The sequence below is a fragment of the Haliotis rufescens genome, unplaced genomic scaffold (assembly GCF_023055435.1).
Source record: "Haliotis rufescens isolate VD_foot unplaced genomic scaffold, xgHalRufe1.0.p SCAF_73, whole genome shotgun sequence".
Classification (NCBI taxonomy): domain Eukaryota; kingdom Metazoa; phylum Mollusca; class Gastropoda; order Lepetellida; family Haliotidae; genus Haliotis; species Haliotis rufescens.
This window is the reverse complement of record NW_025964365.1, coordinates 423717-447945: the sequence shown is the minus strand read 5'-3', so window position 1 is coordinate 447945 and position 24229 is coordinate 423717. Positions and strand designations below refer to the sequence as shown.

Genomic DNA, 24229 nt, shown 5'->3' with positions numbered 1-24229 from the left:
AAAATGAGGTATTGTGACATGTGATAAAGACAGGCCAGGCCCGAACACCATAAAATGATACCCTAACATTAGGAGAGGAGATCGCGGTTTGCAATCGATCGAGTCGAATCCAAATCGTTTTAAGTTTTCCCTATTTAGTGACGAGTCTGGCCAGTCTGATCCTGTCCTGTATTGATAGATGGGCTGAGAGTAAGTAAAACTATGTGAGTATAAAGCTGGTGTTGCGTTTCTTTATTATGCGCTTGTGAATGCTGATAGAGTCAACTTGGAGTAAGCGTCGTTAAACCAATCACTCCTTGACGGAGCCGAGACGATGCTGACAAGGCGAGTTGCAAAGTCATGGCTTAACTTACTATGATGACCATGGGTTGGTGAGGGTGAGGGGTTTGGGGGTGGCGTAGCAGATGTATGTTTTCAAGGGAACGTAACAAGTGGTCCGGCTGTGAGATAGTGGAGAAATACGTGCGAGGGTAAAGTGATCATAAATATAGAATACTAAACGAGCTCCCGTGTAATACCAATTTTATGAAACGAGTGAATAGTTCTGGTATCTGACGAGCGAAAGCGAGTCAGATACCACAACTATTCACGAGTTTCATAAAATTGGTTTTACACGAGAGCGAGTTTAGTATTTTATTTATTACTTGTCATTTATAATGTTTTTAGAATTATACTATTGAGTGTAAATAGGCTGACACCTACACGATCCATGGCATAATCCAATTGAGTTTAACAGAATAATACTTCAAACACGTCAAAAGTTGAAACGTATGAATTTAATATCATACAATGGTCCACCTTTAGAATTCAGGCGTTCGTCCTACAAAATTATCGTAGTGCTAAGGCTATCACAACTCACATAATTTAACTTAGACTAAAGACTCTCGTTGCGCTACAGTACGATCACCTTGTGGAACGGGGCCTTGCACCTCAAAGTTTACAATGACGTCAAAATACCCGATGACGTAATTTGTTGAATTTTGTTGCAAGATCCATCGGCGAAACATGTGACGTCAGCCTAGCAACAAGGTTGCTGGGGTCATCGAGTGTGCATAAGCTCCTCCCAGTGATCTATCATCTCCACACACAATGTCGTTGAATACGCCAAGGGATGTTGAGAGCTTTCAATATTTGTTCGTGAAACGTGTTCCGAGAGTACAAGAGCACGCGTTTTGGTATTACACAATGTGTAATAAAGCTGTATGTTTATTAAACGGGTGATCTCTTCACGGGCAAGTAATAAAGACACTAGGGTACCATTAGTGTTAAAAGTGGGATACCGCCCGAACGCTTTGTCACGCACATACGCGACATTCACGAGTATATAAAACATGTTGATATAACATGAACTCTTTATACCATCTTGGTTAATTCAGACGCAAATGTCTTCATCTCTTCATCTATGAAATAACAAATCTTCTCTACTCAGCATCAGCAACTCTTTGGGCTTTTCGCAACGGCTTCATCTAGGAACATTCACACAGAGCGAGCAGTGTCTAAAAGTAACTATCGAGGTACTTGAGGAATGTGATTCGTTCAAAGTCATAGAATTAGAGATAAACTATAGACACCCAGCCTGTCACCTGCCTTCCTGTCACTCTGGTATTGCTTGTTACAACGTCGTATCACGGTATTTACCCTGTGGCGGCTGAGGTATTACTGGTATAGGCATTATTGGTCACATATCGTAGAAGAGGAACAATCATGTCGACGACGGCAAAGCGCTACCCTGGAGATTGTGACGAAGCTTACCCCGAAGTTTTCACCGTTGGTCCACCCCAGCCAACTGAAGCAAAGCCAGGACAACTCACAAAAGCTCAAGTTGATCATTTCTTTGACAAGGTGAATGTTAGAGGATAAAATGATTCTACCTTTATTTAGTGTGTAAAGTAATCATTTATCCTTTTTTCATCTTAACGAAGTAATACACATTCAAAAAGGCTGTGTTTGATTGAAAAGATAATTAGCTACATAATTTTGTTTGTATTAAGTGGTTTCTGAGTAGAAAATGAGCCTTACTCACTCACATTATCTGCCCCATTGTGTTTTTTACGTTCTTTCTGTATATACTGAATACAAAAAGGTAGGATCATGAATACTTGCTGGGATATCGTTTAGTAGTGAAGACTGAGCATACAATTACATTAAAATATCCCCCCGAAATATGCACGATCCCCAACATTTACTTCACAATGGAGACGAAATAGAATCATTATAGCGATGATCTGTTCTAAAAGATTTTGATATGCTCCAGGGTTATCTGATAGTGGAGAAGTTCTTCTCCAAGGAGGAACTGGATCCTTGCAGAGAAGCCATAGGGAAACAAGTTGAAGAACTCGCTCAGAAGTTGTACAAAGGAGGAAAGATTAAAAGTATGTTATTTCTACAGAGGAAACACGAGGTTATACTTTTAAAATATTCCAATTTACAATGCTTTTTTCGCTATCTAGATTGACAAATTCATGTTCAACAATGATATAAAATCCGTTCATCTATGCTTTCTGTCTGATCCCATAACAAATTAATTCGAGCCGTGAAGATCCGGGCGAGAATAGGTCTTCAGCAACCCATGCCTGCCATAACAGGCGACTATGCTTGTAAGAGGCGACTAACAGGATCGGGTGGTCTGGCTCGCTGACTTGGTTGATGCATGTCATCGTATCCCAATTGCGTGGATCGATGCTCATGACGCCAATCACTGGATTATATTATCCAGACTCGATTATATACAGACCACCGTCATATAGCTGGAATATTGCTGAGTGCGGCGTAAAACACACAAACAAACAAACAAACAAACAAACAAACAAACAAACAAACAAACAAACAAACAAAAAGACAAACAATTTAATTAATGTATGTATCTTTTCAGATTTATACGAGGACAAAGGGATGTTTGAGCGCTTGTCGTTTATTGAGAAAGCGTTTCCCGGAGCCAATATACTCTCACATAAAGCAAGGAAATTTCCTCCGGTACGTGGATATCAAAGGTCGATTAAAACCATTCTTGGACAATGGTTCTTTTCAGTATTACGATTATAATTAACAATGTGTTCATTACGAATTGGGAGCACCGGTGGCCTAGTCGTCTAAGGCGCCGCAGGGTTGCGTTCCTTGGGCACGCCAGAAACCTGTGATTGTGGCTTAGAATACCTGTTCGCCCCGATTATGTTTCTAGGTTTGTGAGCACATTACCCGTGCTTGTGGGTTTCATCAAAGCGTTAAACGTCTGACACATTCATCACTTCGGGCTTTCCTCCCACATTAAGCTGGAATACTGTTCAAAGCGGCGTCAAATCCAACGCACTCCCTCATGACTACTTTTCTTTCGAATGATAGGCCTTCCGTGCAGTTTGGAGCAATGACCGACTCTTGAATTTGGTTGAACAACTGATTGGACCCAAAATAGCCGGACATCCAGTTTGGAACCTGCGGGCAAAAACACAAAAGAACAACGCCACTACTGTGCCGTGGCATCAAGGTGAATAGAGGCTGTATCTCAACATATAGTAACCTTACAACGAACTCACTTTTTGCTTTATTTAATACACATTTATTTCAGATCGTTCCAACAATGCTGATGTTGATAACGATATAAGACGATTTGTTTTCATTAAAGATTCTGGTTACCTTGACAACGAGTCTTACAAAGTCCTGCAACCAGCGGCCTGGGTTCCGCTTCTAGATGCCAATGCTCAAAATGGATGCATGGAGGTTAGTAACGATACATAGATTTAAATATCATGTATGTAGACTGTATATTATGTATTAATCGACCCGTGAAGATCAAGGTAGAGAATAAGTCTTCAGCAATCCATACTTGTAAGAGGCAACTAACGGGATCGAGTGGTGAGGGACGCTGACTTGGTTGATGCATGTCATCGTATCCAAATTGCTTACATTGATACTCATGATGTCAATCACTGGATTGTCTCAAGAAACAAACTGGGTCCGCTTGTCATTTGTCCAAATCCTTCAGTTACGACCCTTAGCAAATAGCAAACAGTCCGTGATCATGGGCTTCACTAAAACAGAATCATTGGCCTTTTCTCATGCATTAGTGTGACACGCCAACGTATGACTGAAATACTGAAAAAAGCGTCAATAAATCCAATTGTCCATTCGGCACGCAAGAAATGTATGAAATTCCCATCCCGGTTCGCCCTGATTTTATTTCTAGGTTTGTTAGCACCATACCCGTACTCGGGGTTTCACCAAAGTGGTAAACGTCCGAGACCTGCATCACTTCGGCCTTTACTCCCACATTAAGCTGACACGTCGTGATATGCTAGGATACTACTCAAAGCTTAAACCCAAGTCACCCACTCATTCATTTCCAACAAAGATATTCGGGAAAAGCCAATGCACTATACATGTCATTCACTGTTTGGTGTAATTCAAACCTCCTTGGTTCCCAGGTGGTATCCGGCGGTCACCGACCAGGTCGCATCTGTCGTCACACGTGCTGCTGGGCGGACACGTGGTATGTGGAACTTGCAGAGGAGGAGATGGTGAAGACTCTGGGTAAGATGGGAATCCCATTCTTATTGCACTGCCTTAAATATGTATATTACGCAAGACATATGTTTAACTGTTATATCAGGCGAGTTAAATTTGTGTAATACCGACTTGTGAATCATGTTACACCGACAGAACATGACCGAGTGTCAGCTGAGTGCCAAGGTGAGTGCCAGTGAGTTGATATCAGACACTGCTGTATTGTTCCAGGTGTGGATCTGGAAAAAGACATCAAACTGTGCCCAATTCCCTACGGCGGGATGCTTTTGATCAACAACATGATCCCCCATAGAAGGTAACGTAGTACTTACCAAGGTAACGCATTGTATTATAATTATTATTATTGATATACATACATGCGCATACATAATACATACGTTTAACCATATAACTCAATTGACATATTCGCCTAATTTTGGAAATAACGGTATAAATATTAATTTTATGCAGTCTGCCGAATGTTTCCAACGAGATTCGGTGGAGCTTGGACCTGCGTTGGCAGGATCCCGCTAAACCTTACGGCTTCTACGGCCTGAAGGAGGGGATTCTGATGAGAGATCCCTCCAAGCCTGACCACAAGATTGACTGGTCGCCATTTGAGTCTGTGGACAGACACAAAACCGAAGTGTTGAACGAAGAGAAAGAGGTATTGTTTATTTAGTCTGGTTTGAATAATACGAAGAAGGAAAGAGTGAATATTACTTATAAAGGTATCGATAGTAATCCCAGGATAGATGTGGTTATTGTTCAATCGTGTAGAGGTGTGAGTGTGTGTGTGTGTGTGTGTGTGTGTGTGTGTGTGTGTGTGTGTGTGTGTGTGTGTGTGTGTGTGTGTGTGTGTGTGTGTGTGTGTGTCTCTCTCTCTCTCTCTTTGTAACATAGTAAGCATACAGGTGAATGTGGAAACATTGTAAACTTACAGGTGAACACGGAAACATAGTAAACATGCAGGTGACCATGGAAACATAGTAAACATACAGGTGAATATGGAAACAGAGTAAACATAGAGATGAACGTGCAAATATAGTAAACACACAGGTGAACATGCAAATATATTAAACATACATGAACATGGAAATACAGCAAACATGCAGGTGAACACCGAAACATTGTAAACGTACATGAACATGGAAACATAGTAAACATAGTAAACATAGTAAGCATACATGAACATGGAAACATAGTAAACATACATGAACATGGAAACATAGTAAACATACATGAACATGAAAATACAGCAAACATGCAGGTGAACACCGAAACATTGTAAACGTACATGAACATGGAAACATAGTAAACATAAGGTGAACATGGAAACATTGTAAACATAAGGTGAACATGGAAACATAGTCAACATATATGAACATGGAAACATAGTAAACATACATGAACATGGAGACATAGTAAACATACATGAACATGGAAACATAGTAAACATACATGAACATGGAAACATAGTAAACATACATGAACATGGAAACATAGTAAACATACATGAACATGGAAACATATTAAACATAAGGTGAACATAGAAACATTGTAAACGTACATGAACATGGAAACATATTAAACATACATGAGCATGGAAACATAGTAAACATACATGAACATGGAAACATTGTAAACATACATGAACATGGAAACATTGTAAACTTTCTGGTGAACATGGAAACATTGTAAACTTACTGGTAAACATGGAAACATTGTAAACATAAAGTGAACATGGAAACAGTGTAAACATACATGAACATGGAAATAGTGTAAAAATACATGAACATGGAAACATAGTAAACATATATGAACATGGAAACATTGAAAACAAAAAGTGAACATGGAAACATTGTAAACATAAAGTGAACATGGAAACAGTGTAAACATACATGAACATGGAAACATAGTAAACCTACATGAACATGGAAACATAATAAACATAAGGTGAACATGGAAACATTGTAAACATACATGAACATGGAAACATAGTAAACATACATGAACATGGAAACATAGTAAACATACATGAACATGGAAACATAGTAAACATACATGAACATGGAAACATAGTAAACATACATGAACATGGAAACATAGTAAACATACATGAACATGTAAACATAGTAAACTTACATGAAGATGGAAACATTGTTAACATACATGAACATGGAAACATTGTAAACTTACTGGTGAACATGGAAACATTGTAAACTTACTGGTAAACATGGAAACATTGTAAACATACATGAACATGGAAACATAGTAAACATACATGAACATGGAAACATAGTAAACATACATGAACATGGAAACATAGTAAACATACATGAACATGGAAACATAGTAAACATACATGAACATGGAAACATAGTAAACATACATGAACAATGAAACATAGTAAACATACATGAACATGGAAACATAGTAAACATACATGAACATGGAAACATAGTAAACATAGGTGAACATCGAAACATTGTAAACGTACATGAACATGGAAACATAGTAAACATACATGAGCATGGAAACATTGTAAACATACATGAACATGGAAACATAGTAAACATACATGAACATGGAAACATTGTAAACTTACTGGTGAACATGGAAACGTTGTAAACTTACTGGTAAACATGGAAACATTGTAAACATAAAGTGAACATGGAAACAGTGTAAACATACATGAACATGGAAATAGTGTAAACATACATGAACATGGAAACATAGTAGACATATATGAACATGGAAACATAGTAAACATAAGGTGAACATGGAAACATAGCAAACATACATGAACATGTAAACATAGTAAACATACATGAACATGGAAGCATAGCAAACATACATGAACATGGAAACATTGTAAATATACATGAACATGGAAACATTGTAAACTTACTGGTGAACATGGAAACATTGTAAACATACAGGTTCATGTAACATTGAAACAATGAAAACAGACACTTGAACATGTAAACATAGTAAACATATGTACATGAACATGCCGATATAGCCAACATACTAGGGGCCCCATTGAAACAAAATATGGTGTCATGAAAAGGTGAAACATACGTGCCAAATTGATGTGCAGCTCCCTCGGTATGGCAATTTCAAAGGAGAAGATTACAGAACCAATGATAAGAGTATTTTGAGAGAGACCATATGAGCACAGCAATAAAAAGGTCAACATTTAATTATAGCAAACAAGGAACATATATATTTGTGTTTAATGCCACAACTCGAAAAACAAATGCTTAATTTCATTACATTTTGAACAAAACTGATTGTGTCGTGGCCGTAAACAGCCTTTTTCAATTAGGCGCCATTTTAAAAATCGAATTCGAACATCTTTTCAATATTTCCCCAATTACACATTAGAATAATAATTTTTCTGTAAATGATTTATATTCCCACATAACCTCATCAAATAATCATCCTTGTAATGTGATGTCTATCTTCAAATCTGCTTTTTAACAATTGCTTGTTGTGTAGTCCATGACAGGTTGTATGATTAGATAGCTTACGTCAAGCTGACGAGTACCCATATGACTCATGAGTCCCATTGGAAACGGGGATAAGACTTATTCGTTCAGTAAATCTAAGTGCTTTACAAAAACTGCTTGTAGACCTATCATGAACCGTAACAAATGTGATATTTAGGATAACGCTTCCTTTGTGAAGTGGGGCGGTCGGGTAGCCTAGTGGTTACAGCGTTCGCTCCGAAGACCCGGGTTCGATTCCCGACATGGGTACAATGTGTGAATCCTATTTCTGATGTGCCCCGCCGTGATATTGCTGGAATATTGCTAAAAGCACTCTTTTGTGAAGTACAGATTCTAGTACTTTTTTGGGTTGAGTCCTATCCGGTATCGAAGCCACACTGCCAGAATGAGGCACCTAGTCGCCAGCACACAAAGTCAGCGACCTAACCCTTTCTAAAATGAAAGTCCGACAACTGGTTGTCGAGATCACGTACTTTGTGTACCCCTATGACAAGTGTAAATAAGTAAGTCCGGATTGGACTCAACCCCCCAAAGTACTAGAATCTATACTTTACTAAGGAAGTGTTATCGCAAATATAACATTTGTGACATTTGACCACTTTTTAATGGCTTCGTGTGATCCATCATGAACCGACCTTATTTAAAAATTCTTTTAGGTAACATAACATACTTCTTAAAATCTAATCTTAAAATACGTCCGCGATCGGTAAATAATGTTTCCCTAAAAGACAAATGGCGTAACGAACAACTTCTCAGGCCTAACCACGTTTGGTGATAATGGTAGATGAACGGGCATTGGGAAGGTGTCGTAGTATATTAACCCTATGTGTTGTAGGACGATGCCTTCGAAACCACGATCCAGGGCCCCCATATGGAGAAGTGGGAAATGACGCACGAGAACCGACACACAGTTAAATTCGTGAAGGGAATACGTGCAAGCTAACCTTGCAACAGGACTTCAACAATGACAGTATTAACTGTGTCGTCATGGCAAATGGCGTAGCCAATCCTGTGTGTGTCATATGTCAATAATGGCGCCTACATTACGTCATCAAAGTTGTAGGGTACCTGGAATAATTCGGCCATGTTTGTTTGGTCTGGATTAACATTAGTTCGCTCTTCTTGAAACATATGGGCAATAAACATATATTATTTACTTCATGTTGGTTATTTGTGTCATTTGGAGTTGAACGTTGGTCATATTCATATTTAGACACGCGTACGTTACCTCTCCTCGATGTTAATATACTTAACGCAGACATAGCTGTAGCGCCAGACACTGTCCAGGAATATCCAGCATATACCATCTTTAACACTAATCCCTCTGACTCTCGTTGCTCTTTTTTTAAATGTTTGTTTTAAGTTCTGTGGTCGATACACCTCTCCTGATTATTTATGCACTGTTTTGTCGTCTAAGGCGCCGCAATTCGCTGTTCCCATGCAGCTTCCCTTAGGAATGCTAGAAAGTTATGATCGTGGGTTCGAATCCCTATTGTTCCTGATTATGTTTCTAGGTTCGTCAGCACCATGCCCGTGATTGTTGGTTAACGTCTAAGACCTGCATAATTTCGGGCTTGTCTCCCACATTAGGCTGACAAGCGGTGACATAACTGGAATACTGTCCAAAGCTGCGTTAAACCAAACGCGCTCACTCACTCTTTCAGTACAAGTGTAGGGTTCACAACAATTCCGTCTCTGACGTTCCTACTAAAATCATTCTTGTTATGCTTACTTGTAATTACTGACGTGAATACGGTACAGAGAACGTAGTAACTCTCCCGCATGGGATACGAGATACGAACCATCTGGCAACATTATGCTGTCTCGTTAATGTTTTACTCCGATGCGATAGCTCTCTGCTCGAGGATCTGAGGATCAGCGCCAACGAAAGTCCCGTCAGGTAAATGAACCAATCAGCGTCGATGTTGCTAAATTCTCGGTAAAAGTGATCGAAACATTCGAACCATCATATGTGATTTCAGCACCTCGAAAAAGAACTAACACGACAAATTCCGAAAGTAGAAAGTATAGCGGCGCCATTATATTGTTGAATACATTTCATAGATGTACACCCTGTCGTTTCTGACCGCCACGCCAACTACATCCAAAAGAGAATACCACCGGAGGAATATTCGTGTTCTTTGTGTTTTTTCATTTGAACGAATCGAAATTTCTGAATCGAGGTGATAAACTATTAAGCCGAATCGTTTTAGAAAGCTGAGAGCTGATTGGCTCAAGAATGCACACAACCTTCTTCTTGGCTGGGCGGTTAAAGTTCGTTCAGAGTTCACCTGACGCGACCTCCTATGGAGGTTTCACGAGTGGCGTAAGCCCGAGTGAAAATATCTCCTTTTACCCCCCGTCACGAGATGAGAGAAACATGATATTTCACGAGACACATGAAATATCCTATTTATTATATACATTTTGTCTAGTCTTCCCCCGGAAAAATAAATTATATTTTACAAATGTAAAACCTTGAAACGTAAATTTTCCCTACCTTACGCACAGGGACTTTGCGACTACAAATCTTAACAAATGTAAACAAAAGTATCAAAAAATATTTAGAGTCACGAAAATTCTCTGTCATACATTTTGATATGATTATATACAAAATCAATTTTAACAAAAAAATATTCTTGAAAACCGCTGTTGGAAGCGAAAGAATACACACTGGTCAAGTAACAAAAATGTCGCTTTGCGAAACGAACAACCTCGATTGACGAGTTAAAGGAGAAATTAACGAAACATATTCGAGAGAATAACAAACGGCAAGAAGTGATATTAAGTCCATAAATGACTATCTTTCATTATTTTGCCTTGTCAATGTGGACCTAACGTAACAAAGACGTCAAAAGTTTGTGTACGGGCTTGAAAGTTACGATAAAGCGGGAAAATTTAAGGGAAGGTAATTCTCCGTCAAAGGTTTTTTTCACTGCAAAGAAAATATCACTTTTCTCAACTTCAGAAAACTCAGTCTTTCACACTGAAGTATATAATAGATCATTCTGATTTTAATGAGATTGAACATAATGGATAGCTACATGAAATCTATTTATGTTTTAAGGCATGTGTACTGAGTATGTTATAACTGTTTCCGTTACTATCATTTCTATTCCGTGTAAACGGAAAAGGTATATGTTTACTCGCCCGGAGGTGGCTAAACATTTACGCTTCGTAAGTCCAAGGACGAATATGTAGGTCCACTGGTCGACGCACCTTGGATAAAGAATAATAGTCCATTTCTGTGGCGCTGTACTCCATGCATAAACTTGCCCTGAGCGCTTCGACATTGTTACCCCGATCAGTGGATCAGTGTGCAGTCAACAATCATTTCTCAGCTCCCCGGGGAGTATATTCCCCAACATGCCTGTGAGGTGCAAGAAAGTTAACGATATTGCCATCTCATCCGACCGGGTACCTATCCACTCCTGGTGAACAGAAGCACATTTTAAACACAGTCACAAGGAGACATCATATGTACATGTGCTTCAGTGTAATCAAACTCTATAGATGTAAAACAGTTACTTAGGACCTGTAACAACCAGACACACTCCACATGTAACAGCAACCACTCTCAACCTGGAACACAGCCATACTGTACTTGTACGATGTAACACGGCCATACTGTACCTGTAACACGGTCATACTGTACCTGTAACACGGTCACACTGTTCCTGTAACACGGTCATACTGTACCCGTAACACCGTCATACTGTACCTGTAACGCAGTCATACTGTACCTGTAACACCGTCATACTGCACCTGTAACGCAGTCATACTGTACTCACAACACAGTCATACTATACTCCCAACACACGTCGTACATGCTCTGTACCTTTAACACCTGTCATAATATCCCCGTAACACCAGAATCGCATAGTTGCCTCCCTTAGCCATACCAGAATATGCCAGCTGTGGGTTCGAAACCTTAGATCATACTAGCATTATACCCGCACTTACTACTTTCGGGTTGTAAATGTCTATTATGATGTAAGTAACGTTTGTCTTTTAATTTTCATTAAATATCTGACGCGTGGGGAATATGTTCTAAACGACCAATCTCACTTTCTGTCAACAAAGTATAAAAATAGCACCCCTGAACAAAACGTACTCAAATAAAAATGAACGTCTAAATCGTATCAAACTTATTTATTACAAGTTATCCAATTCTTAAGTGAGTTTGGTTTTACGCCGCTTTCAGATATATTCCAGCAATAACACCAGAAATGGGCTTCACACATTGTACCCATGTCGGGAATCGAACTCGGGTCTGCGCCGTGACGAGCGAACGCTTGAACCACTAGGCTACCCGACCGTCCCCTTAATTTGATGAAAAACGTAAACAGGGCACCGTGGGTTTTTATAGTTCACAGTCTGATGTGTTCTAAAATATGATAGAAATACAAAAGCACGGGAAGGAATCATGCAGTCTAACATGTAATCTATGTATGTCACCTAAAATAGAATCTAAGGTATCTTGAGTTTAAACACAAGTTTAAGACAACGCACAATATGTATATTCACACGCATATTAACATAAATAGTATGAATCCATATATTTGCCTTAGTCCATTCGGATGTAAACGTCGTTAGAGACGGCAATACCTACCGAGCGCAGTGCTTGAAACAACGACGAGGCATTTCAGATGAATGTGTTTCCGATGTGATACGGATAATTAGATAAACTCAAAACAGCAATCAACTCACAAGCACACAGGCATTACTGGTCACACATCATAGTAGAGGAACAATCATGTCGACGACAGCAACGCGCTACCCTGGGGATTGTGACGAAGCTTACCCCGAAGTTTTCACCGTTCCTCCACCCCAGCCAACTGAAGCAAAGCCAGGACAACTCACAAAGGCTCAAGTTGATCATTTCTTTGACAAGGTGAATGTTTTGTATAATCTGTGAAACATTATTAATATTATATTTTACTTTATTCTACATTTATTAAGTATGCAAAATAATATGTTAGGTCAGACAATTATTTTCTTCAATAACGTGTGTGTGTGTGTGTGTGTGTGTGTGTTCGTGTGTGTGTGTGTTTGTTTTGTGTGTGTGTGTGTTTGTGTGTGTGTTCGTGTGTGTGTTCGTGTGTGTGTGTGTGTTCGTGTGTGTGTGTGTGTGTGTGTGTGTGTGTGTGTGTGTGTGTGTGTGTTCGTGTGTGTGTGTGTGTGTGTGTGTGTGTGTGTGTGTGTGTGTGTGTGTGTGTGTGTGTGTGTGTCGCTGCTGTTACTAGACGTCTGCCAGTTTAATAGTGATAGCCCACTGAAATACCATGCCGCAGATTAACATAGACACCCCACACACATGCTAAATGTATAATATACTGAGCCGACCAATCCTTGTTTTATCCACTTAATTAGAGAGTTGCTTTTTTGATTTTCTTAGTATTACACGTCGATCCTTGGGTGACGAAGACAAGCTCGCATACTTTCTTCATGCATTTTCCGCGAACAAATTGCATAAGTGTGCGGGGAATAATTAAATAAAAGTTATATGATGACGCGAGACTATGCAAAATATCAGCGAGGCGAGTGTCAATCATGTTACTGTTTTTTTATCCAATGGCCGACGAACATGCCCCTCAGTGAGGAGGTCACATCTGAACGAGATCTTTCGGGCGCGGAATCTAATTTATCATATCAAAATGTCTGACATGGAAGGGCCAAACTTTTCAATGAGATCACGAATGTCGGCATCCCTTTGTGTAAACCTCGTTCTCCATTGTATTATTACAATGGATGCAATGAAAATGTTATTACTTCTCCTGACTTCGTTTGATGTTGTTACAATGTTTTATATGAGGGTGACTCAGTTATCGGCAAACTCCGCCTTCATTTGGTGAGTAACCAATTGGCGATTCCCTAAATGTGTGGTGTTATTTCAGATGCATATGCGATATCTGAGATATCAGGGCCTGTTTTCAAGTCTGTCATTATCGCCATGGAAACATCAAAGAACATTATGCCGGCTCTCGGATGATTGCTGGTCGAATTGTTCATGCGATCTTCTACTTTTTCATAATCATATTTAGCACTATTTATTATTTTTTGAATTTGTCACTGTCGATGGTATCTAAAATGATATGACGATGATGTTCTAAATATTGTGCTCTTCCCCAGGGCTATCTGATAGTAGATAAGTTCTTCTCCAAGGAGGAATTGGACCCTTGCAGAAAAGCCATAGAGAAACAAGTTGAGGATCTCGCTCAGAAATTGTACAAAGGAGGAAAGATTAAAAGTATGTTATTTCTATAGAGGACACAAGTTGCTTTACACTTTCAAATGTTTCTGTGCACAATGCCCTTTTCGCAATCCAGATTTGCAAAGATATGTTCAACAATGGTATACATAAATATTTTTATGCCAAAACCAAGGATATCACATTGATTGATGTGCGTATGCCATTGCAGATTTGTACCAAGACAAAGGGTTGTTCGAACGCCTGTCGTTTATTGAGAAAGAGTTTCCTGGTGCCAATGTCATCTTACATAAAGCAGGTATCCTCCCACCGGTATGTAAACACACAGTAAATAATAATAGTCTTCATGTAATCTGTTAAAGTTGCTAAAACATCTTGTCCTATCAGTGAAGGTTTGTAATTATCTGTAATCAGAATGTCAAAAACTAACCACTGACCCTTCCTTCAATATGAATGTTTCTTAAAATGCAGGAATTCCGTGCAGTTTGGAGCAATGACCGACTCTTGAATTTGGTTGAACAACTGGTTGGACCAAACATAGCTGGACACCCAGTGTGGAATCTGCGGACAAAAACACCTCAGAACAACGCGTCTACAGTTCCATGGCATCAAGGTAAATAGAGGCTTCCTTTCAGTACACTGTAACCTCGTAAGACTTTCATTTTTTAGGGTCGGTTGCGTAGCCTAATGGTTAAAACGTTATCTCGTCACGCCGAAAGCCCGGGTTCGATTCCCCACATGGGTACAATGTGTGACGCCCATTTCTAGTGTCCCCCGCCGTGGTGTTCATGGAATATGACTAAAGGCGGCGTAAAACCATACTCACTCATTTATTATGTATTGTTTCAGATATATTTCAATCAAGCTGACCATGTTGATATTAATAATACATAGTTGTTTTATTTAAGACTGTGGTTACCTTGACAACGAGTCTTACAAAGTCCTGCAACCAACGGCTTGGATTCCGCTTCTCGATGCCACTGCTCAAAATGGCTGTATGGAGGTTAGTAAGGATAACTAAAACATCATGCGATTAGATATTCGGTGACTGTTATGCACTTGTCAGATTTCTGGCTTACGGGAGATGGGCCTTCTCCATGCATAAGAAGGGGGTGCGGGAAGCCCAGTGAACGAAGACCCCGCTGCTTGTTGCGATGATTAACTGTGCCAAGAACCTTGGATTCAAAGCTCTAAATACGACCCACGATCTGTCAGTACCATTACCAACCTCGTGGGTTTTATAATGTCGGTAACCTTGCACTCAGTTTTCTCAAATATGAATCTGAATGTGATTTTCTGAGCTTTATATGACCAACATGTGATCAAGATAGGGTCCAGTAAAAAACAAACCCTTTACTTGTCATGCCATCAGTTGTGAGGGTTAGTTGGAACCCAGCAATTACACTATTAATCCTTGGATTGTCAGTTCTGTATCGGTGCTCATGGGTTTTACTATAGGGGTTTTACTATAAAAGGTAAGCCTTCATCAGAAAAGATTTTCTACGACATAAGACCCGCTGCGTTCAAACTGAAATGCTGTTGGTTCAAAGCTGCGATAATATATAGTTATAGTGTTTGTAATAGGAAATTAGTACGTTTGCTGTTTCTTTTGCTCAAGTTTGATATTGTTTGGCTCACCCAACTCTTTATACTATAAATGACCAAAATGGCTGACGAAAAAGGTGGACCAATGGATTTCTTAAGCCTTGTTGTATAGAGAACAGATGGGAACAAAAAAGCAAACTTGAGGGAAAAATCCACAAACCTGAAAAAAACGTGACATTTCGCCTAAACCTTAAACCCAACCCATTCAACAAGTGACAGAGTTCTGTAAAAGTAATAATACCAGTGGACTACACATGTCATTCACTGTCTGGTGTAATTCAAAGCTCCTTGGTTCCCAGGTCGTCACCGGCGGTCACCGACCAGGTCGCATCTGCCGTCACACGTGCTGCTGGGCGGACACGTGGTATGTGGAACTTCCAGAGGAGGAGATGGTGAAGACTCTGGGTAAGATGGGAATCCCATTCTTATTGCACTGCATTAAATATGTATATTAGGCAAGAAATATGTTTAACTGTCGTTACAACCACACATCCATGTGGATACCCATTCATTGGTGTATGCATTTAACAGGGCATGGATGCCACTGCGTTCATCAATGCACCTAAGAAACATCGCATTCACAAGTTTGTTTGTTTGTTTGTTGTTTAATCCGCACTCAGCAATATTCCAGCTATATGACGGCAGTCTGGAAATAATCGAGTCTGCACCAGACCACCCAGTGATTGACATCATGACAATCGATCCACGCAATTGGGATCGATGACAGGCATCAACCAAGTCAGCGAGTCTACCACCCGATCCCGTTAGTCGCCTCTTACGACAAGCATAGTCGCCTTTCATGGCAAGCATAGGTTGCTGCAGACCTATTCTACCCCGGATCGTCAGGGGTCGCCTTCATCAGGGCACGGATATGCGATATTATTTTCCGTCTGCATTAATGATAATGCATACATCGTTTACGTATTAATGTAATGACGAACTGTGATATGATCATAAGATGACCGATAAGCATCGCCCACCTCAGAAATAAGAACGTTAGGTGTTGTCATGGCTGGAAGACGTTGACGACGTTTTATACTCAGCTGGGTGCCAGAGCGTTTTGTCGTGTCATGCACAGATCATGGATTGTTCCAGGTGTGGATCTGGACAAAGACATCAAACTGTGCCCAATTCCCTACGGCGGGATGCTTTTGATCAACAACATGATCCCCCACAGAAGGTAATATATAATGCTTTTTGCCAAAAAATACCTTCCTTTGTAAACTTCCCACTCCTCATATTTTGATAATAATTGATACCCATTCTTTGTATTTATTCAGTCTGCCGAATCTTTCCAACGTTATTCGATGGAGCATGGACCTGCGTTGGCAGGATTCCTCTAAACCTGTCGGCTTCTACGGCTTGAAGGAGGGATTACTGATGAGGGATCCGTCCAAACCTAACCACAAGATTGACTGGTCGCCATTTGTAGCTGTGGACAGAAGCGTCACTTCAAAACAGGCTTGCAATAAGGGCGAGAAGGTAACGACATGTGGTCAATTCCAGAGAAACGAAATTAACTTTCACCACAGTAACCTATATTCATATTGACGTTATTTCGTGTACACTATCAATAAGAATAAAAGAGACCAACAGCTGTAATAGTGCCTGATATAGCCAAAATGCATTGACAATGAATTCAAAACGTGGAAACAATGACGAAAGTGAAATATGTTAAGGGATAATCCCACACTATTGAACATAACATGGCCAATCAGTCGCTGTTGTGACACTAATGTAGCAGTATGTGGAATGAGTTATATGGTGGTATATGTTACAGGAGGATGAGTTTGACACGACGATCCAGGGTCCACACATGATGAAGTGGGAGATGATTCATCAGAATCGCCACACGGCAAAAGTCGATAAGGGGAAGCCTTTCTCTAACTGGCACAAAGCATGACATGGAACCTAACAGGCACACACGTTATCATGCATACATGTGTATCTATGTATATTTGTTTCACATGTGTAGCTATGCAAATATATGACCCATGTACATATTATAACTTTGCATTTTTTTGCTGTATGAGATATTTCATGCCTGTGCTAGTACATAGATATACGATTCGGTTTATCAAACTGATTCTACGGAACGTGTATAAGAATAACAATTTTTATCGTATGCAGTATTTTATGGGTATATTAACCATTGGGATAATTAAATCTTACCAAGAAATATAAAGTTGTTTTATGCTGATTGGCTAGGTCATGCCTGTTGTTCCACGATCGTTGGTTGAGAGGCTATTGAAAAACATGATGTCATAACAATGCATTGTCATGACCTCAGTAATATGAGTTTATGTTATTTTATTTTATTTTATTTTGATAATTCTATGTACTTTATAGAATGTCCCTCATGATTTATGGTTGAAAATTACAAAATAATACACGGTGTGTCAGCTTAATGTGGGCTTATTGTCAGCTTAAGTCCAAAAGCTGGAGAAATTATGTCTTCTACATTGAAAACTGTGCCAAGAAGCTATCAGTTTCAACACGACGTCGTCAACAGTGATAGGCACCAATGTCATCTTCTACTTAGACTTCACTGTGCAGTAACTAAACAAGGATGCAAATTTTAACCACAACATATAATTATAAGAGCGGAAAAAGTAACCCTGCTTTATATAATGTTGTGTAAATGTAATGTTATTAAAAATATCATAACAATATTTGGTCATTTGTCAGGTCAATGTTTTATCATGGACAAAATCCCTACCTGGTAACAGGCGACAGAAGGACACGCCCTTGAAGAGGGGTGGTGTAACACCTCAAGTAATAATGTCAATATATGATGTAACCACCATTTGCTTGATAAAGGTGAGGCAGTGTGACGCACAGAAGACACCAGATGATTAATAACAGCCCGGTGAATGTCAAATGTCAACCAAAGATTGGTCCAACTGAGCTGGCGTTACCGGCTGGTTCGGATCCTGTCGTAGGCCTCTGTTCCATGTCATCCCAGGGAAGGGCCTGGAGAAACAGCTGACCAGGGCTGTACAGCAATGTTATGCTGCATCAATTAGTCTGTTACAACATTTGCAACGTGTGGGGGACATTATCCTGTTGCAACGTAACGTATACTTCCCTGCATTTGCACAACGGGTAGAACATGATCTCGGACAATGTCTTCCTGGTTGTGTACGCAATTCAAACTGCCATCAACAATGATGAGCTGTGTTCTCCCATTAGTTATACATTAAACATAGTTTATTGTCCAAACCGACAAAGGGATTGGGCCCAAGTACACCACTTATTGCCGCCTTCTCCCATTAGTTGTGATGCGACCCCATACAATAACACTTCCACTCCCAAACTGACGATGTTGAGAAACGCAAGCGTTGCTGAAACGTTCCCCTGGGCGCATGTAGACCCTTGAACGACCATCAGAGCTGTCCAGATGCAACCTGGACTTATCTGTGAACACTAACCAGTCCCAGTCTTGGCTTTTGAACCCCAGATGCTGTCCACACCAAGCTAGGCGTGGCTGGCGGTGACGTACAAGCAAACATGGGCAGATCGCTGGATGTCGGGGCTAGATGTTGTGCTCCTTCAACCGGCTGAGTACTGTTCTGCCACTAACTGGTTTCAACGCAGAAATTGTCCGAGTTCTTAATGTGGCAGTTTGGTATCGATTCCGTAGATGCACCAACCAAATAAGATTGTCATATAGACGTGACGTCACACGTGGACGACTGGCCCGTAGCAAGTCATGAGTGATGCCCTGTTGTAGATATAGTCTCCAAAGAGATAATATTGAGTTTCGATCAAAATTAAAATGTCTTGCAATTTAGTTTTGCACCATTCCTGTTTGCACTACACCCAAGGCGCGTAGACATTGAGTTTAAGCACGCCGTGGCATTGCGTAAGCGTTATTTACGATTAAACAAAAGCGTTTGTTTGCACACCTAATAGCTAAACAATCATTGTGTTCTGTTCACATTAAACAAATATGTATGAGTGTCATACTCCTAACAAACACACACATATCCAAATTGTGCACCGTGCATTAACATGCACGTGGGAATAGTGAAGTTTATACAAATATTAAAGCAACAGACAACGTCACCATTTGTATTTCTACAACAGCATGGACAACGTCACTCTTTGGAGTTTTCTTCGAAATAAGACTACTCCATCCCTAGTACAAGGGAAATAAGTTTTGAAGAAAAATTGTGGGCGATGCTCCCATAAAATACAATCAAACCCCACTGTAGATTTTCCGTTCATGTGGATTTCGCTTTGACTGGATTTCGCAGGTTGCTGTTTATAAATATTGCATCCTTTATATGTTTAAAAATGTTGCATTTGCATTTGCAATCTTTGAATAGAATTATGTAAAATAGATTAGAGATACAAATTGTATATACAAACTGAATTTAAGGGCTTATTGGGGCCAGAAAGGAAGCTAACCTTGTTACCTTGATACGAAACGCCGTAACGTGTTTATAGGACTTAGAGAAGGGTGTTAAGACTGGAAGACGGGATCCGATCTATGTGTACATGTTTGTCCTCTTTGCAACAAAAAGGACTGAAGATGAATAACATTTACTATAATATGTGCTTGTATACGACCATCAGACTTAACAGTATTATCAAAATCCATATATGTTTGCTACACTTCGAACTGTGTAATATTACTTAGAGACCTATGCAAATGTGTATGTCAAAGTAATACTTCAAGATCAAACTAGCTAAATGTTAAATTAGGATATATTAATCATGTACCATACATATACATGTATATACTTTACATATTAGTGTCTCGATATAGGCGATTTACCTTCATATGAATAAAAAAGGCTTAAATTTGACAGGCATTTAGAAGTTGGAAGAACATGTCTTCATTTAAACAGGTTATCCATAAAAAGTTTAAACAATGCTGTGCAATCATAAAAAAGAATAGTCGTGAACATCAGACCAAAAGGTTGTGGTCAGTGGAACAATATCAGAGAACCTTTTGTTATTGATGTCTGAATGATCAAAATAGAATTAATGAATTAATGTTAACTTCGGTTGGTGCTATGTAGATTCAATATAAATGCACGTTTATTTCTTAATGAGTAAGTGTACTGGCGTTTACTGTGTATTTATTCTTGCACCACATCCATGACAGATGAGACCACAGCTGTAGTGTTCAGGAATGATAGCCTAAGTACACGTGATATAAACAAGAATACACATTCAGACAGTTTACCTTAAGTTTGAAGATATGTGCTCTGATTTTAGGGCTTTGGTCCAGCCCACCACTGATGCAAATGTAACGTGTCTGTTATCCTTCCAGGCAATTGGGGTGTATACTCCCCAGGGAGCTGAGAGTAAAAATAATAATGCATATCGAACACCTCCGCCAAGTCTTCACCCACTTCAACAATTATCCACCCAATCTCGTCGACAAAGTCATCTCCTCTGTACTCCATCCCACACCCAGACCTGCGACCCTTAAACCCGAATCCGCGCCCTTCCGCATCGTCCTCCCGTTCGTAGGAAAAGCCTCCCACATCATCAGCCGCCTCCTCAAACAGCAAGCCAACATCGACACCCACTTCACCAGCTCCAACTCCCCAGACACCATGCTAAGAGCCAACGGCAGGAACACAACCAAACCCCAAGAGCCTAAAGGTGTAGTTTACAAAATTGACTGCAACTTTACGTAGGTGAAACATCCCGCCAGATCAACACCAGAATAATAGAGCGCAAAACCTCCACCATTATATCCGACAGGGCCAGGCCATTTAATGTGTTTCCGAAAGGGGCGAAAGTGGTGTGTGCAACCCAAGAGGGGGCTTTAGGGGTTGCTTATATAGAATTTGGGAATTTTGAGATTTGGAATAGATGCCGATGGGATTGGGGAGGAGAACTAAGGGAGCTGGGTATTGTGGATGTTTGTTTGTTTATGTAATTTTGATTTGGTAGATTATAGTGTTCTAATCGTAACATCAACTGGGACAACGTCCAAATCCTCTCCAACAACCTCCATGATTTCACTTAAAGAAAACTAACAGAACCAGTCCACATTCGCCCCCACAAGCCATCAATCAAGAGAAATCAAGGCTATTTCATCCCATCCGCCTGCTATGAACTTATCAAGCAATAATCACTTATCCTGTTTAATAGGCTTCATGTCCCATTGGCTTCCACCTATGTTTTCTCCGTCCATCGTGTTGTGACAGCATTATCCCTTTGTTGTCAACACTTACCTATGTTATCGCACTCATGTATGATATTGTTGTTACTGTTAATCCTCCACCTACTATATATATTATGTACTCATTCAGTCGACGTCCGCGCGAAAAATTCGCCCATATCCAGCCACTTATAACCATGCCCGTTTATCCAGCCGCTCACCCAAGCCCAGCTCACACGCACACGGTCGCCACTTACCCCTGACACCCGCCTCCCTCACCCCAGCCAATAAGCCCAAAGTTTATTAGAGTAGGTTTCTCACCCACCCAACGACAACGGTTTGAGGATGTTTACCGAATCGTCGCTTTTAATAAGAAAAGACTTACATGGTGTTATGTTTTACTCTACCTGGGTTGTTTCATTGCCAAGTTAAGGTATCAGATGCTACATTGCAGTGCATCCATCAGGAAATGTTGTTTTACTTGTCTAAATGAGAGGATACTTTTATATCAGGGCAGTTATACAAGGTAGACACAATTTTATGGATAACAACTTCTTTAATACTGTAGAAAGCGACGTTTCGGTGTAGATCCTTATGCCGTTGCCAGGCAGTCATCCTTATGCCATGACAACGGTATAAGGATCTATACCGAAACGGCGCTTTTTACAGTATTAAAGAAGTTGTTATCCATAAAATTGTGTCTACCATATCACCTGTCAACTTCAAAGTAATGCCTATCAAACAAAAAGCTATCGAATACTAATCCATGAGGTCTGTGTGCAGAAAGCTCTTTTTCATATCTCAGTTGTGTTCAAACATTGAAATTTTCAAACATTCAAACATTGAAGCAGCATATCTTTCTTGTCTTTGTGTGGTTTCCTCGTATTGTCTGGTGTCCGATGCGTCAGTCTGTTCCTGGATGAACCACAACGACCTTCAGTTCAAAGATTAAGTTACAAAACCCAGGTCTGGTAATGTGTTGAATAACAACTCCCTCTGTCTGAGATAAATCAATCGAGGCTGTCTTTACAAACAATGACGACACCATGTAGGAAGTTAGCGTTTCCGCTTATGTTTGTTTTTCTGTCATAAACAGCTTATTGTTTTCGTTTCTCTTTGAATAAAGGTATGTTTCTTTTAGATTGAATTTTTATCGATTCCAGCGATGTGTAAACATGTTCTCTAAGGTCCCGCCGGCTGTCCATATGAGAATCTGTACCCTCCAAAGATCCCCTTGTAAACAATGTATAAATCCTGAGTAAATACATATTTAATTTTTTTGAGTCCTCTTTGTTTAAGCCGGATGTTTTAAGCCCATGGGATCATTCCGCACGTGCTTCAACATTCTCTGGGCTGTGGGGGTAGCCTAGTGGTTAAACCGATCTCTCGTCACTCTGAAGACCCGGTTCGATTCTTCACATGGGTACAATATATATAAAACGTTTTCTGATATCTTCTCCGTGATATTGCTATAATATTGGTAAACAACTTAAACGTGACAAAACCATTTCCGTGATCACAAGAACTGTCTTGTACGATTCCATTGAACGATTTCGACTATATGACTTGCATGCGATTTTGAATCACTATGAAATACTGATGATACCATGGCCAGTTGTTTGCGAAAAGCTCATTCAGAAAGACCTCAAAAGCTTTTATAGTAATCATAAAAACGACAAAACCCTTTCCATATTCAAAAGAAATCTTTACTAAAATCAGGGTCGATTGTACGATTCTGACCATATTATAAGCATGTGTTTATGAATCATGGTGCCAGGTGTTATATATTAACAACGTTACAACTATCTGACGAACCAAATGGTTTCATTAAAATTATATTTAAAACGAATTCTGCCATACATACGATTACAATAATTATTAGATCATAATGCTGATCTTTTAAATGCTTCAGCTCAAAGCATTTCAATGTGTGTCATTTATCGTCTCCAAGTGTGAATTATTTAAGCACAGTTATATCGCGGCGTGTCAGCTTAATGTGGGAGGAAAGCTCGAAGTGATGCAGGTCTGAGACGTTTACCACTTCGGTGAAACCCACGAGCACGGATATGGTGCTGACAAACCTAGAAACATAATCAGGGCGAACCTGGATTCGAACCCACAATCATAGGTTTCTGGCGTGCCCAAGGGACGCAACTCTGCACAGACTCAGACGACTGGGCCACCCGTGCCACCCGCACAGATCACAAATTTGTATGGGAACTGTTTCAAAATTATAATATCATATTTGCCCTGACTGTATTTCTGCATAGGCAC

At 39.9% G+C, this 24229-nt stretch overlaps 2 protein-coding genes across 2 annotated transcripts; both read left to right on the top strand.

Annotated features, from left to right (window-relative positions):
- The first annotated feature begins 1402 nt into the window (after positions 1-1402).
- On the top strand, positions 1403-9036 carry LOC124121488 (phytanoyl-CoA dioxygenase domain-containing protein 1-like). Its single transcript, XM_048388566.1, has 10 exons — positions 1403-1653; positions 1697-1842; positions 2255-2372; positions 2873-2973; positions 3340-3481; positions 3620-3714; positions 4419-4524; positions 4729-4813; positions 4969-5164; positions 8848-9036. Exons 2-10 carry the CDS (start codon positions 1705-1707, stop codon positions 8953-8955), a joined length of 1089 nt encoding a protein of 362 aa, XP_048244523.1. The 5' UTR covers positions 1403-1653; positions 1697-1704; the 3' UTR covers positions 8956-9036.
- Positions 9037-12560: 3524 nt separating this feature from the next.
- Positions 12561-18500, top strand: LOC124121491 (phytanoyl-CoA dioxygenase domain-containing protein 1-like). The gene is made up of 9 exons (XM_046484498.2): positions 12561-12906; positions 14145-14262; positions 14435-14535; positions 14695-14836; positions 15132-15226; positions 16128-16233; positions 16924-17008; positions 17109-17310; positions 17609-18500. Exons 1-9 carry the CDS (start codon positions 12769-12771, stop codon positions 17729-17731), a joined length of 1110 nt encoding a protein of 369 aa, XP_046340454.2. The 5' UTR covers positions 12561-12768; the 3' UTR covers positions 17732-18500.
- Positions 18501-24229: the final 5729 nt, after the last annotated feature.